The sequence below is a fragment of the Fusarium subglutinans genome (assembly GCF_013396075.1).
Source record: "Fusarium subglutinans strain NRRL 66333 chromosome Unknown NRRL66333_c0000058, whole genome shotgun sequence".
In the NCBI taxonomy this organism is placed as follows: domain Eukaryota; kingdom Fungi; phylum Ascomycota; class Sordariomycetes; order Hypocreales; family Nectriaceae; genus Fusarium; species Fusarium subglutinans.
The window spans coordinates 167,681-183,382 of record NW_023502121.1 but is presented as its reverse complement, the minus strand read 5'-3'; the positions used below and the strand labels follow the sequence as shown (position 1 = coordinate 183,382).

General features: G+C 48.3%; 2 protein-coding genes across 2 annotated transcripts; one reads left to right on the top strand and one right to left on the bottom strand.

Moving 5' to 3' along the window:
• Positions 1–656: 656 nt before the first annotated feature.
• Positions 657–12,427, bottom strand: FSUBG_5754 (transformation transcription domain protein; the record flags this gene model as incomplete). The annotated part of the gene is made up of 3 exons (XM_036683884.1): positions 657–1,343; positions 1,395–12,124; positions 12,373–12,427. 3 exons carry the CDS (start codon positions 12,425–12,427, stop codon positions 657–659), a joined length of 11,472 nt encoding a protein of 3,823 aa, XP_036538743.1.
• Positions 12,428–12,828: 401 nt separating this feature from the next.
• Positions 12,829–14,114, top strand: FSUBG_5753 (disease resistance aig2; the record flags this gene model as incomplete). Its single annotated transcript, XM_036683883.1, has 3 exons — positions 12,829–12,924; positions 13,590–14,016; positions 14,068–14,114. 3 exons carry the CDS (start codon positions 12,829–12,831, stop codon positions 14,112–14,114), a joined length of 570 nt encoding a protein of 189 aa, XP_036538742.1.
• Between the last annotated feature and the right edge of the window lie 1,588 nt (positions 14,115–15,702).

Here is a 15,702-nt window from a genome sequence, read left to right as displayed (position 1 = left end):
ATATTTCAGTCTCGTAAAGGTTTCTCCTCAGAATCTGCTCAAATTATAGATCAAGACCAAGTATTGAACTACGGCGGTGATTACAAGAGACTGCATTAAACACTCTAGGATAAATGTCCGAGGTAACTTGACCGACGCGGCAACGCCTCGCCGTGCTCTATCGTGCGGGGTTCCGTCCCCAACGTACATATCCCTCCTTTCAGCTATGGCCTAACTTGGACTGCGATAGGTTGTGAAACTCTGTTGATCTCGTCTATACCTGCATGACAATGAAGCTAATAAGGTCCTGTTCCGAGCCGAGGCCTGTGGGGAACCCTGTAAGTCTATCACAATCTTTGGTTGGCTGGTGTTGACATTCAACATCACCATTGCACATTCTCACCATCATACCAGTGAACAGTTGCATAATTAAAGTACGGTAGAATTTACAAACTTTCCGCTGCTAAACGTTGATAGCAAGATAAAAACTGCTACTGAATGCCAGGATATTACATCCTCACCATTTTGGAGTCATATCTGCCCTCCCTATACCATCATACAAAATACGCTCTCTCTCAAAATCCCCCAACGCCATGCTTAAAGTCCCAAGACCATGCCAGCCATCTGCGCATCCATCTATTCTCATTTTACTCCAAGTATAAATATTCACCTGCTCCTTACAGGTATGGCATCCACAGCGCATCGCACTGTGCCAGGTTCATAGGATTCACTGCCTTTGCTATGGCGTCAATCACCGTCTGGTTCGCAGGCAGGTTGCCAACGGGACTGTGCGCCAGGCTGAGTGCCCGCTTGACGATCGATTCACTGTTGACCTGCACAGAATCTCGAAGTTGGCCCTCTGTAATTACTCCGTTCCTGTGGCTGCCAGTAAACCAGAACAGCATCTCATCACGCACAAGAAGCGTCAAGGCGTGCTCCAATTCGTATTCAGGCTCCGTCAAGCATCGCGCGATAGCCATCAGCGAGCATGCAAAGATGCCCTCAGTGGCAAGCGGTCCCATCAGAGTTTGAAGGTTAGGCGTGAGTCGGAATGGCACCGGTTCAGGGTTGTGGAAGAAGGGTTTGTTGGCGCTCATGTAAGACATCATTTCAGACCCCCAAACCTTACCCGTTGCCCTTGATATGTTAATCTTCTGTGGGTATCGGTTGTGCATGTACATGATGTACGTGATGAATGTCAACGCCGCAAGCTGGTACGAGAACTGGCGGCGGAATAGCCAGAACTCGGCAAACTGTGGGAACACCTTCTGGAAATACTCTATCGCCACTGTTGATGGCACCCACTTCTCCTGGATCGCGTTGAATACCTCCAACCGAGCTGTCGCTGCCTGCTCAGGCTTGTTCTGTTCATTGTTAGTAACTGCGAAACCATGCTGGTATCTTTGACAACTTACAGAGCTCTTGCTCTCGAGGGCTCCGCGAAGCTTCTCCATGGTGAATAGCACAGGGTCATCCTTTGACATGCCCATGTTTCGGCAATGATCCTCATATACTCCCTGTAGTGTAGTGTAGGATGTATCTTCTTGCACAAGTCTGATATGGGGTGCAAAGGGAACCATGATTGGTATCGTGAACTGCAAATCACGACGTCGACTTTCCTTCTTGCGGCCCAATGTTTGGTTAAGCGACCGGAAGAGCTGCAAAATGCGCTCCTCTCGTCGGCAGTGTCGCGCTGCAGGGTGCTGGATAGCCCATTTGTGAATACTTCCATCATGGCCACGCATTTTAATACGGCGGTAAGAAGCGCTGATAGATCGGACAAGATCGATGTTTGGAAGGAAACGATCGATGCGGATGAAGTCTTGATTTTTGTCCTTGTGCTGCAGGTATTGACCGGGAACCTCCACCTCATCGAATTTGCCATACCTAAATTCACTTAGGTGAGGAGAAAAGTTTTCAAGAAAGGCGCGCGGTATTCGGTGATCCAACTTTTCCTCAAACTTGTTCCGCCAGCGGCGCAGCTTGTAGATGTACTCGTACATTGTTGGCTTGACAGTAACGAAATCCGCTTCGAATGACTTCTTTATGTGACTAGGCAGGATTGTTTCAGCAAACCGGGTGATGTTGGTTTCGGTCGCCGCTGGGAGCTTCACATTCTTGGCGAAAGATGGCGGTGTTCTACTAACGTAGGCCAAAGCATCGTTAAGAAGAGCAACAATTAGCCGGTATGCGTCTTCATCAGGAGGACACTTGAAGTTCTTCTGTATCTGGTCCACCATAGTCTCCATTGAAAGGGCCAGCAGAGGGAAAGCAGTCTTGAGGACTGACATGACTTCTTCGGTGTAATCCCACGGAGGCTTTTTCTGGGGCTGCACTGGCTGTCCAGGTTGAGGGGTGGCCTTTTGTGCGGCCTTCGAAGGATCAGGTGTTTGCCCGTTGGTAGGTGCGGGAGTACCTGTGGCGTTGCTGCCGTTGGCATCTCCCTCCGCCTTGACTGGGGTCCCATCAGCCGCATTTGCAGTGCCTGGTCGTGATGATGCTGTACCAGGTCTGGGGGGATCCTGCTTTGTCATGGAAGGCGATGCGCTCGGCTTTGCATTGGATGCCACAGATTGCGCGCGTTGCCGTGCTGTTCTGTCTCGGGCTTCTTGATTCTTCTTTATAACAAGAAGATCCTCTCGGTTGGTTCGAAGCTGGAAGTACAAAGCTTGAGGATAGGACTTTGCAATCTTCAGCAGCAGTTGGAAAACACGAGGAGCTTCCTTATGCCCGAGTCCCGTGATAAGTTGTTGGATGAAAGTAATCCAATACCACACGGGTGTTTCACCCTTGAAGTCATCAAAGCCCAACGCGATCGTGCCCTTGGCGTCATCCAAGCTGAGGAGCCACAGGATTCGTGCAAGGAGTTTGCGAGACTTAGCATTCTTGTAGCTTCCCGCAGCTTGCAAGTACGAGGTAAGTGCTTGTCTTGCCGCGTTGAGGTCAGTAGGGTCTTCCTTGAACTTGCGGTCGTTGAAGTAGCCCCATTCCGCCCAAGCTTTGGCGGCACCGATGTCAAAATATAACGCCGTGCCATAGGCCGAATCGGCCTCATCCTTTTGCTTGAGCTTCTCCAAAAACATTCCCTTGAGGGTGTAGAATTCGGCTTTCTGAGGCGGGCTAAAGTAGTTGAGGTTTGTATTGTTGATAACATCCAAACCACTCGAGAGCTCGTCAGGGTTTTCATAATGGCATTTGGCCTGTTCACGAAGCTTTAAGAAGGCTTCCTGAATCTCAATATTAGGCAGCGTATAAATGCGGCTCAATTGATTAATGCAAACATCTGGAAGGTTATGCTTGCGAGCGACGTGGGCGAACCTATTGATAATCCAGGCAGTCTCGTGGTAACCCCGATAAGCAAACGAACTAGCCCCACCAGCGTTTTGCTGTCCCTGCTGAGGAAGCAGTTGCAGATACGTCTGGTTGATGAGGCTGAATATATGCTGTCTCCAGGTGACGAGGTCTTGCCAAGCAGTGATATCATCCCACACATTCGGGAGTCGATCGCGCCAAGCACCCAGCAGTAACTTGAGTTCGCCAGATTTAACGTCCAGGTTTGTCTGGTTGGTATTCGCAAGACTCTGGCAGATAACACTGGCGTCGTGAAGCTCAACCAACTGTTGGAAGTTCTGAAGAAGTGGAACGTGGGCATTGGTCAGGCGCTCGGGCAACTGGTGCCATTTACGGATTGAGAGCTGAATTGCCTCGTCACACACGCGAGCGAAGTCCGTGCTAGCCTCTTTCTGATTGTGAAATTTGAGAAGTGACATGAATGATTGGAAGAAGGCTCTGCGGGGCGTAGGGGCGTCCATAACACCCTTGATGATGTTGTCCAAAGCCTCACGGTGTTGCTCGTCCTGCCACATCTCTGTGTTCCGCCAAGCGCACTCGAGAAGGAGATCTTGGAAATTTTCATGCTTAGCGAAATCCTGCAGAATCTCCCACTGTTGCAGCTTCTGTGCACAAAGAACCCAATGGTCCTCCCAAAGCATGTACTCGGCTTGGGAGAAGGGGATCACGCCAGTTCTGGCTTTGATCTGGGCATTCTCATACAGCTTTTGGGCCTTGTCCCACATACCATTCTGTTCGTACGACAGAGCAGCATTGGTTTCAACAAATTGGCAGCGACGCCTCCAGGTGCCATAGAACAGATCGTCTTCCTGGAGTGAAGCATAAAGTTCGACAAGAGCATCAAGGTTGCTTTCTCGTACTGTAGCGGAATCGACCTGTGGTTTAATGGCCGAGTTCTCAAGTTGAACCAAGGCAGTATACCAAGCATCGTAGGTCTTGGCCTCAAATTTGAGGACATGTGGTGGAATCTTACACTCAGGCCAAGTCTTTGCAGCGCCGTCGAGGATTGACTGAATGACGTTCGGTCGCTTGTCAATTTGCCGACTGTGATAATCTTTTGTGAGCAAAGCAACAATGCCGCGTTCTAGATCAACTCGATCATCCTTGGCTACAGAAGACCAGTAGATTGGGAAGAGGGTTACCCAAAGGTTGTGAGCGAGTTGAGAATCAACATGCTGAAGCTGCACCAATGGTTCAATGACGTCCTTCACCTTGATGTCTCCCAGTTCCGACATGAAGCGACGGTGAGTAGCCATGAACAATTCGAACTTGTCATCGATAATGACAGTGGGCTCCCGAATCTCCATCTCCTTCGTGAAGATGGTGAGCAGGCGAGAAATCGGTAGGGTCCTGAAATCGCTTTGGTATAGTTGGATATTGGCGTTCGTCTCGACAGCTCCAAGCAACAGCTGTGTAGCCTGCGCGAGCCAGTATGAATCCGAGAGTGTGTCCCAGTTCTGAGAGGTAAGAACGTAGGACAGACGGGCACTGGCCGACTTGGATAAACTCTTGTCAAAGATAGCCATGAAGCGATTGCGCATTTCAACATCCGCTGCACGAGTACCGATAAGGAATGCATGCTCCATGCGAACAGTCAATTCTGTCCGGGTAATCTTGGGGTCCTCATAGATGCGGATAACAAGGTCCAGGAATTTGGATAGCATGGTTGGGTCTTGTCGGTGTTCAAAGGAGAGCATCTTATGAAGAACGGCCGTCTTCTCCTTAAGTGTTGGCCATGTTCCTTCTGATCGGAATACCCACCCCTCAACCATATTCAGTATCTCCTCACAAAGTTCTATTGACATGGACTTTTCAACCAAAGTTGCTAGGACGCTGAGGAAGGGTCGTCGATTGTCACCCAGCACTTCCATCCGCAGCGCTACAACTTGGATTTCCTTGATCATAATCTTGGTTTGAATCTCAAGATCGTAGGCCGACATTTCTCCACTGGGTGTGTTGGGGTCCTGGTTCCTGTTAACACCAGCTGCCTGATTTGCAATCGCATTGTAGTGTTGAACATGTTCTCTCGCATGTTTGGATTGGAGAGCCTTCATCAGAGAATTGATATGCTGATCAATCACGTTGGGCTTTCGCTGGCCAAGAGACCACAGAATATTAACACCTGAAGTAAAGTTGCTGCTGTTCATTGCTTCTGTTGCGACTTGTGACAGGTAAGCAACAATCTCAGATGTTTGTGTCTCAGTTTCACCATCAGCATCAGCGTCCTCCATAGGTGTGTCATCCGGTACAGAGTCCAGGATGCGTTTGATAATCGATCGGAGTTCACGATTGTCATCAAACTTCTTGTCGGAAAGATGAAGGCAATCTTGAATTTCAGGGTTTTCTGATTTGAGGCACTTCTCCAGGACTTTCTGGATAGCCGGCATGCTCTTTTGGATCCACTCGTCTGACTTGGAGTTAAGCACAATACGGACCACTTGTAGGGTGTTGATGATGTTGGTTAGGAATTTGTCATCAAACTTCTCCTTGTCCGTAGGATCAGCCGTAAGAATAGTTTGTGTTCGCTCGCTCGCCAAGATAACCTGAGTGACATTGGGAAAGAGGTCGAGATCGAGGTCACCCCAGTATTGTGGCTGCACCAAGTTGTAGAGGAGTTTCATGGCCTTCTTGCAGAGATCAGTCAACGCAAGAGGAACGGGGGGTATTGACGATGAGACATGATCCCGGGGTTTCGCGGAAGGAAGTTCGTAGCGTTCATTCAACTGAGCAATGAACTCAACGAGATACTTAATCATCTTCAGTCGGAAAAGAGGGGGGATCTGGTACTCTGCACGGCCAACTGGCTGGGAAGATGTATTCCCCTGTTCAGACTCCAACTTTCTCTTCTTCGTGTTGGGGGACTGGGAATGGGACCTCGCCCCAAAAGCTGCCGACTTTCCTTCAACTCGCCGTTCTTCCCATGTCCAGATAAGCCACATCATGTTGAGGCAGAGCCTCTTAGACTCGTGTGACGCATTTTGGGGAGTGGCGAGCTTCCGTAGAGAACTGATCATCAAAGTGATATATCTATCACGAGCTTCATAAAATAGATCAGGATGTCTAACAAGGAAATGGTAGATACTCGTCATCTGCTGGGCATTTTGTCCTTCGTCAACAAGGACACGCCGGGGGGCAATGGCCCAGGCTGCAACGCGCTCGTTCTGGCCAGTTCCGCATCGTTTCGGTAGCATAGGGGCAATGAGTTCGAGTGCTTGAGTAACCAGGGCGCGTCCCTCGTTCTGGTTGGCTTTCAGGAGAGAGAGGTACACCTGAGTGACAATCTTTGGAGGTGTCTCATAATGGGCGATGAAGTATCCAATGACTACGTAAGCAGCATGCTTGTTGATGACATCCTCAAGACGAATGAAAGTCCATCCGAACTTGATGATATCTTTCCGGGCATCCTGAAGGGGTGTATGATAGTATTTAACCAACATTGCAGAAAGCTGCAAAACCTCATAGCGAGTGTGGTCGATGCCAGGCTGAGCTTGGTCGTCCGTTGTCGACTCCGGTTGGACCTTCCAGATCTTGCTGCTAACTGCATCGATGACAGCTCTATCCATGAGTCTAGGGGTCCTGTTCTGGTCGAGCTGTTTCCAGTTTCGCATAACGTCCATCGCAACGATTGGGTTAACGATATAATGCAAGAGGAAATGCTTCATCTTGTTTGAAGCAGACTTCCCAGCATAGGTATCCAGGCAGCGGAGGACAATAATCTTCCAGAAGTCAACTGCATCACTGCAGATTATTTTCTGGTAAATAAAGGTGAACAGCTCCTGGGTGATCCGTAGCTCATCAGATGTCACGCATTCGATTAAGTTGAAAAGAGGATCCAAGTCTTTGGGTGCCCTTTCGAGAGACTTGACGAGGATGGTCATTAGCTCTTCAGCTGCTTGGTAAGCAGGTAATCGGAGATGTGCGGGCAGGGTGTGTTGTCGAAGATGTGTTTCCAGTTCCTTGCCAATACTCTTAAGCCAGTCGAGATGCTCCTTTTTGTCCATCCACTTCTCTGCGCCGGGGAAATGGCTGAGAGACTCAAAAATGTGGATCGCGTTCACCATGGCAATGAACTTGGCCTCGCTGTTTTGGCTGATAAGCTCATTGCAACGGGTAATGAGACCATCGAGATTCTCAATTGCGACTTCTCGCAAAGCATTACTATCAGCATGTGCAAGGACCTGTGCCAACAACCGGCCGTATTTGAGATCTTCGACTTTGCCGAAAAGAAAGGCCCAGATTTCCTTTGGATATCGATTCATGTATCTGTAAATGGGCAAGCGGAAAGGACTCAGTTGAGTTCTGCGCAATTTTCCCTCTAAACCAAGGAAGCAGTCGATCAGTCGTTCCTTAAAGGCTTCAGCGGGAGCAGGGAGCAGATGGAAAATGGTCAATATGGCAGTGATGATCTTCATCTGCGGGTGTTGATCGAAGAAAGTAAAGGATATCTGTTGCAAGGCACTAGGCTCGACGATTGAGTCGATCTGTTCTAGTAAGCGAGCACCGATCTCGACCTTAAAATAAGAAGTAAGCAGCTTCAGCAATCTAGACAGATTGTCGAGTCCTGAGGTGCTTAAGCGTTTAGGATCCGAGAGGCTCTGTAGCACGGGTCGCAAACCTCCCTGTAGAAGCTCCTTAGGCAGGCGTCTATCTACCGATAAGACAGACTTTAGGGCATCGTTCGCTGCATTGATGGTAGGTTTTGACTCTGAATACAGGCATTTGAAAAAGACACTGAGGATCTTGATCTTAGTCGGCTGGTTTGAGAACTCCTCAAACGTCATTGCAGTTGTAAGAAGCTTAATACATGAAACACGAAGGTTGACAATGTGCTCATGAGTACGGAATTCCGCAGGCTTGTTCGCAAGAGATTCGTCACTAGCATCCGCAAGAGCCAACGACTCCATCAAAAGCCGGTTTAGGTTCTCATCAAATGGGACCCAGTCGTTCTTCAAGCTCATATGGTACGTCATGGCATTGATGTAGCCGATCTGAATACTGAAGGGCAACGCACGTAAAGGCTTGGCAAAGATGGGTTGCAAAATCTTGTCCTTGCAGGGTTCCAACAGCTCCCAGACCTCACACTTTGCCGCTGTCGCGATGAGTTCCAGCGAGTGTTTGGCGGTCTCTCGAACATGCTTGTTCATATGGTACAGATCGTTGCCAAATTGTTGACAAATCTGGGAAAGTCGAGGTTGCTTGAGCTGAGGGTTTTGCGGCTGTCCTGGTTGTTGGGTGATAGGCAGTGTATCCTCTTTAGTTATGTCCTTGGTGATGCGCTTCAAGAGGACCTCCAAACTAGTTTGAGCGAGGCAACGTGTCTTTTCAGGAAGATCCTGGGGCATGTCTTTGACCACATAAGTAAGTGCACGGATAAACTCGGTTTGCTTGGACGTAATCCACGTGTCGCCCAGATCAAGTTCAGTAAGCAGGTAATTGATACCCAGACTACCGCCAGTCTTGGTGAACCACTCTTCTTCATAGCAGCTGTGGCAGAAAGTACTGCTTAGATGACTGAAGAAGGGAAGCTTGCCAACATGGCTTTCTGAACCAAAGATAATTGCTGTAGCGTCATACATCTCACGAATGGCACTCTTGCCCGCCTCGCGCACATCAGGGTGATCAGAAGCCAGTGACTCGACAATGGCGTCTGAGAGATTGCGTGTATCGATATGCAAAGGGCCCTCGCCAGCGTTTGGGTCGAAGGGGCTAAATGTGCGCTTCAAATCCACCAAAGCTCTACCAATCTCAATGATCGCGAAGTGTTTGCAAACGTTTAGTAAGAAGGTGCTGGCTTCATCCTTGAATTCAGGGAAGGAATGGGCAAACATGATGGCTTTGAGAAGCCGTTTGACGACCATGTCTTCGCTCTCCTTCTTCGGAATTGATCGCTCACGGTCTGAGATCTCAAAATTGGCGGTGTTTATCTCATACCTTCTCGCAACCAAATCTTCAGCTTGAAGTCGCAAAAGACGCGGGAGGTCATCTGGCAGCTGATCATAACCGATTCGAAGTTTGAGTTGTGCCTTGATCAGGTGCAATGCTTGCTTTTTGTAGTAAGCATCATATTGTTTGTTGTGGTTATTCTTGGTTGCCTTCGGAAACTCCATCAACTTCTGGATAGCAAAGTCAATTCCCATGTCAGCGGGGAAGGCTCTGTCCTTCTTAGAGCCCAGAAGTCTCAGATCAAAGCTCGAGGGATCATCAGCATACTCCCTATAAGTAAGCGGCACAGCACTAGTCATAAACTTCCTGTTCCTCCCGCCCAGTTTACCAAGAATTCGCATCGTGGTATGGGCGTGAAAGTGACTGTAAGGATGAGGTTTGAGGTGGTCAAAGAGAGCAGTCATCAGCTCATCGATAACAGGTGCCATAATGGGATCAAGATAGTCGGCTGTTAGGTTATCAACACACAGCTCCAGTGTCCGTAGCCCTTGTCCGACGAGATCCGTGCCCGCGCGCAGAGCAACAACGAGTGGGCGCATCAGGAAGCTGAGGTGTGGCAACAAATGACTAAGTCGAGCCGGGACTGTGAGACAGAGCTCCACGTAGAGGTCGCGCTCAGATGGCTTTCGTGCAGCCATGAGAAGGTTGTTCAGCACATCCAGGAGCATTTCAAGCAGAGGGAGAATCTGCTTGTACAGCTGCTCGAATTTACCACCACCAATGCTGCGAAACAGTGAGCGCAGAAGGAGAAAATAGTTCATTGGCTCTTCTGCTTTTGTTGATAACTCGATGGATTTCGTGACAATATTGACAACGTGCGGTAATAGTACCTGTTCATTCTGGTTGGCGAATAGAGTAACGGCCATGAAAGCCAACTTGAAGAGCCTCAACAGAATGGATGATTTCTTGACATCTGCAGAGCCGACCTGGTCGATTCGCTCCATGAGGAATTGCAGAAGCATACCGCAGAAGCTAGGGGAAGTCGCCTCGCTAGCGAGAAAGAATTGGGGTATATGTAACAATGCTGTATGTTCAAAGATCATATCATAAAGGCGCGGGATCTCCTGCTGGAACACTTCGTGAAAAGTAGCGGGATCAATGGCATGGAAAACGGTAGCAAAGGTCTCAAGAAGGTCCTTCTCCTCCTTGCTACATGAAACCATGTAGAAGTTGGCCATGTATTCTACTGGTGACATGTACTGGGACTCCGCCGCTGGCTTCTCGATCTCATAGTACCTGAAGACATACGCGCCCTCTCGAAAGAGCTTGATGATGACCTTGACCTCTTCGGCTGTGAAGCCATAAGAAACATCCTGCCAGTGCGTGGGAGCATTTTGAGCGTCAATGGGAGACCCAACATTACATGTCCTCAACTGATAGAAGGTGTTCTTTAGGCCTGTCATTAAGTTTCGAAAGAGGAATTTGTTATCGACGACAGGGTCAGCACCTCGATCTCGTGGGTTCGATGTCTTGATTGGTACTGCAGAAAAGATGTCGGTTTCATCCCAGTCGGGAGGGCTGTCCTTGTCGGCTAAATACGTCTCAGGGGTGCCAGCCTTCATCTGTTCACGGTACAGAGCAGAGAGCTTAACAGCATTGGGGTATTGCCGGTTCATAGCAGCAAACTTGTCGGCAATCGCGTTCAGGATCATGATCAGATAATGCCGTGCATCCACCTTGTTGGGTAACTTGGCTATGCATTCTGCCATATTCAACAGGAGCTTCGCGCTCATTGTCTGAAAACTTGTACCGGGGAAATTATCCTGCAGATTCCTAGTGTAGACCTCAACAGTCTTCCTAATCTGTTCTGGCTTCAATGAGTCTCGGACATGGTGGATGAGATCAGCAAGCATGCTATATGCTAGAGGTCGCATTGTCTCGTGCACTGTCAATCCATCACCAGTGAGGGTCCGCTCATCAAGGAGCTCATCAATCTTGGGAATAAAGATCTTGCGGAAATTATAATTGATTATATGGCGAATTGCAACAATCAACTCCTTGCGTGTGCCGGACTTCTCTCTAGGACAGTCTTTCAGGAGACGCAAGACGATGTCAGGGAGTCGAGGCAAAAAGTCATTCAGATGCGAGGCGTATTGCCGAAGAAGATATGCCAAGAAGCTCATCGTTTTGACTTGGGCAGTAATGAAATCGGCAAATGCCACCCGGTTCTTAATAGCAGGGCTCACCCCCGTATGAATCGTTCCTTTGGCAGCAGCATCGGCATGTGCTTGCTGTTGTGCTGAAGCTTGGAGGCACAGCACATTCTGTATGAGAGGGACGAACTTCCGGACGTTCTGCTGCACCGTGTTTCGGTAAACCTGGAATATGGACACCACAATAATGGGACACTCGGAGAGAACCTTGAAGGAATGCATGCCCTTCAGCAGGGGACGGTTCTGTTGTTGTGTATCGGTACCAAGATCGTTGACGGAAGCGACTGGTGAGCCTGGCCTTGGGGACTGGAAGTTCGTCTGCGAGTTGCCAGGGGTTGAGGGCGCTCCTGGTTGCGATGGCGCATTATGGGGTGCATTGTCAAGCTGCTCTCGAACGACCTTCTCCATCTGCTCGAAAAGCTCTTGGATGAGAGTAAGGAAAAGCTGCACTTTGCCCTGTAACACCTTGTGCTGGTGGCGCATAATGTCCGATATTATCTTCACACATATTGTCGCGTTCTCTTCGTTGTCTGTTCGTACAAGTTGCATCAACAAATCGACTGTCTCTTCGGCGTGGGGTTCGAAGGGTTCGGGAGGTGCGGGCTGAGTAGGTAATCGGTGAATGACCTCGAGAATGGCCATTCGGAGTTTCTGATACACGTTAGCATCAGGTTGATCCATTGGACTTCCAAACTGACCTGGTCTGGTGAGTTGCTTTGAAAGATGCATGGTCCGCGTAAGATGGTAAAGAAGATGGGCATTAATCTCTTTAGGAAGGGCGGGTATATTTGACCACTGGTATAGTGATCTAAGCTATCGCGCAACGTAGTTGCAGCTTCAAGCTTAAGTCTGACATCTAGATTTGGACCTCGTCAGTGGCCATAGTCACAATATTGCAGACATGCGACAGCAGTTCCGGTGGGGTTTATTTCAAGTGTATTCGTACCGATATCAGTTGCGCTGAGTCGCTTAACGACATCATCTATAGTGGTGCCCGACATGGCTGCATTATTGGCGAAACTCCATCCGCAGAGGTGTTGGTATGATGCCGGCCCTTTAAACTTGAGGGCAGGAAGGTTTGAGTTAGGGAGTTGCTTATTGTGATCGATGTCGTGTCATTAACAACGAACGAAACAAAAAGACCAATCTATAGATTCTTTCGCAGCAGTCTCTGGAAGGTTGGGGAGTGATATCGGTGAGGTAATGTGGGGGATTCGTGGCGGTTTGCGATGGGCGATAGGTGTATGGTCTTGCTGGGCAAGCTTGAAGTCGAACTTGACGTGAAGGTCTGTCGCGTTGAAAATTACGAGAACGACTATGCTGGGGGGTGCAGCCGCCAATTCCTCAGACGCTAACGCCGTATTAACTTTCTACCGGCATTAGCTCCACTCTTTGGCCAATCATGTTTGAATTTACTTTCCAGGTCAAGGACCACGAGTTGGGCGTGGGCATGACAGTATCTTATCTCTTATCTTATCTGTTCCTTCTCGATGACCATGTAAGACAAGGACGAGGACAATCAGATTGTGCTACATTGTTTGAAAGGTTTGAAATCGTACGAAGGTAATTTGGGGTTAATAAACAACAGTAACTATTTGTCTAGTATAATCTGGAACAGCTACATGTAACATATTATCGAAGTCAAATTCACAATTCAATATGCTTGTCAGGCAAATAATAGCACAGAAAGGGGAATTCGATACAGAATTCCTCATACGTGCTGATTGCCCCACCGATTGCGGTGCGCTTGATAACCTCAGCTCAGGGATAGGGTAACAGAGGATGATTCACAGATCAAGCAGACATCAATCCAACCCGCAAAGGTTTTCCTTACTTATAACTCTCCTCTTCTCTACGGACTATATATTAAACTCTATTCTTTCTCGTCAGGATAACCTCCTCCATCACAAATCACCCGCACCACATTTCACTACGCAGCCTTGTAACTGGCTTATCACATCCATCAACATAACTAGTGACTCAACCACTTGATATTCTCACCTCAAAACCAACACCGGGAAAATGAGCGGCGACTTCACGGCTTTCTTCTATGGTGAGTGATATATCTTAAGACTTATTGAACCGTGTTGACTGGAGAATATGCAGGCACCTTGGTGGGTTTACAAGTCGTTTTCGAAATTGAGTACTAATATATTCCTTTAGATGGCTCCCGAGGTGTTTTTCACTGTCTGCTACGGCGATCGAGACCCTCCCAAGGCCATAAAGGACATGCACACATTCACTCCTGCTATCCTAGACGGCTACTGTCGCCACAGAGTTGAGTGTGCAGATTACCCTGCAGTGGTCCCCGAAAAGGGCCACTCTGTCCTTGGCATATATGCCACTGGACTGACTGACGGCAATGTTGACAAGCTCGACATGTTTGAGGGATCTGAGTACTTCAAGGAGAAGGTCAAAGTCAAAGTTCTAAACAAAGACGGAACTACTCCTGAGAAGGAGGAGATCAAGGAGACCTTTGTCTACGTTTTCGACAACCCCGATCACCTTGAGAAGCGCGAGTGGGATTTCGAAGAGTTTCGAAAGTCGAAGATGAAGAACTGGACTCGAGCTGGTCTTGGTTTTGGTGAGGGTAAGTTTACTCACCCATGATCAGGTGCTTATATTAATGATACGGATACAGATATCCCCGATGAAACCGGCAATGATGGGTGGGATGAGTGGAAGTAAGCACATGTTTCTGTAAGCGCTTTCCGGTATCAGAGGTCAGTCGCTTGCCTGATTGCAATGGATTAGCCTTATAGCGGTGAAGAATAGAGACACTGGAACCATCAAACCGGCTCACGGAATGGGCCTCATAGATAGATGAGACAGTCCGACGAGATGAAATAGACAAATCATTATCTCTAAAAGTTTCGCAAGCGCCCGATTATGCCAATAATTAGACAACGCATCATACAGTAATTCACAACTGCAGGTCTGACGTTGGCCTTGTGCCGACAGAGTGTTGGGCCTCATTAAGTTATGGGCGGTTAAGTTGACCCAGGCTGTCGGGACGCACCTGTCCACATGCTATCGTAGCCTTTATTTCAGTATCGAAGATGCACGCGTATATCCATTTGTTCTAATGAAGGATAAGCTAAGGTCTCATCTTTGCCAGATTTAGTGCGTCTTTGCAGATGATCTGAGTTCGCGGCGCATTAGGTCTACCTGCTGACGAAACGTGGCGGTGAATCCTTTAAGTAACAAATGTCGAGAAGCTTCCTTTCCAGTGCAAGTTAGAATAGAATTGTCAATCAAGTGTACAGTGGCAAAGAGCCTCGTTCTGTATTAATCTATGTGAAATGTGGCTGATGGTTCCTGGTGGTTCTCTCCGGACGTGTTTGGCAAGGGGATGCAATAAAACTTAGGACCTCTATCCTAGGTGACAAAAAGCCTTAGGTAAACTTAGTGTAATTTGGTAAAGGTATAGAGGATCTTAGACTAAGTATTTTTGATACCTTAGTTTAACATCAGAAGTCTTCTTACACCCTGAGGCTTGGGTCAAGGGTTACAGGTGGAAATCCCCCTCTTCCTCCTCGTTCGAGAGGAATATGACTTCACGCCACCTGTTTACGCGGCCGCTATACCCGGCCCTGTTCGTTATGTTTGAAACTTAAGGCAGAGACTACCAAGATCGACAGTGTTCAATTGGTCTAATAATACCGCGTGGATATTCAATGGAGAAAATGTGGTCGGTGCTTTCATGCGGATTCTCGAGTTAAATCTCAATCATGGCTGTCGTTGCCAAGCTTTACATACAAGCACGAGCTGAGTGAGGATCATCTGAACTCAGAGACCCTTATTATGACCCTTGACCTTGGTAGATAGATATTATGAGAGAATCGCCGTGTTTCGTCCGACATCACCCCTGTACTTTTTTCCCAGGTCTGTTTGTTGGTTAGGCTGCATGAGCTTCTGGTCACGAGAATGGCTGAAAAACCACCTAATTTAGACAGTTGTTTCTGAAGATGTATCGGCGACTATACGCGATTCACTATTGGCGACCCTAGGTGAGAGTGTTGAAAACAACAACAACGACGCTATTTCGAGCTATCTGCATAGTGCCGTCAGCCCTAAAGAGAACTGTATCTGGCGTTAACGTCACACGGCGATTGGATCTCATCCTGCCAGATCCAATAGAGGTACAAAAACATCAAACTACTGGTTTCGGATCCAATGCTGGATGTTTGCTCCAGTAGACGCAAGCGTCATCTCACATTGGCCTGAAAAGGAATCTAGGCACAAAGCCTCTGTCGATAGACCATACGCTAAGAAG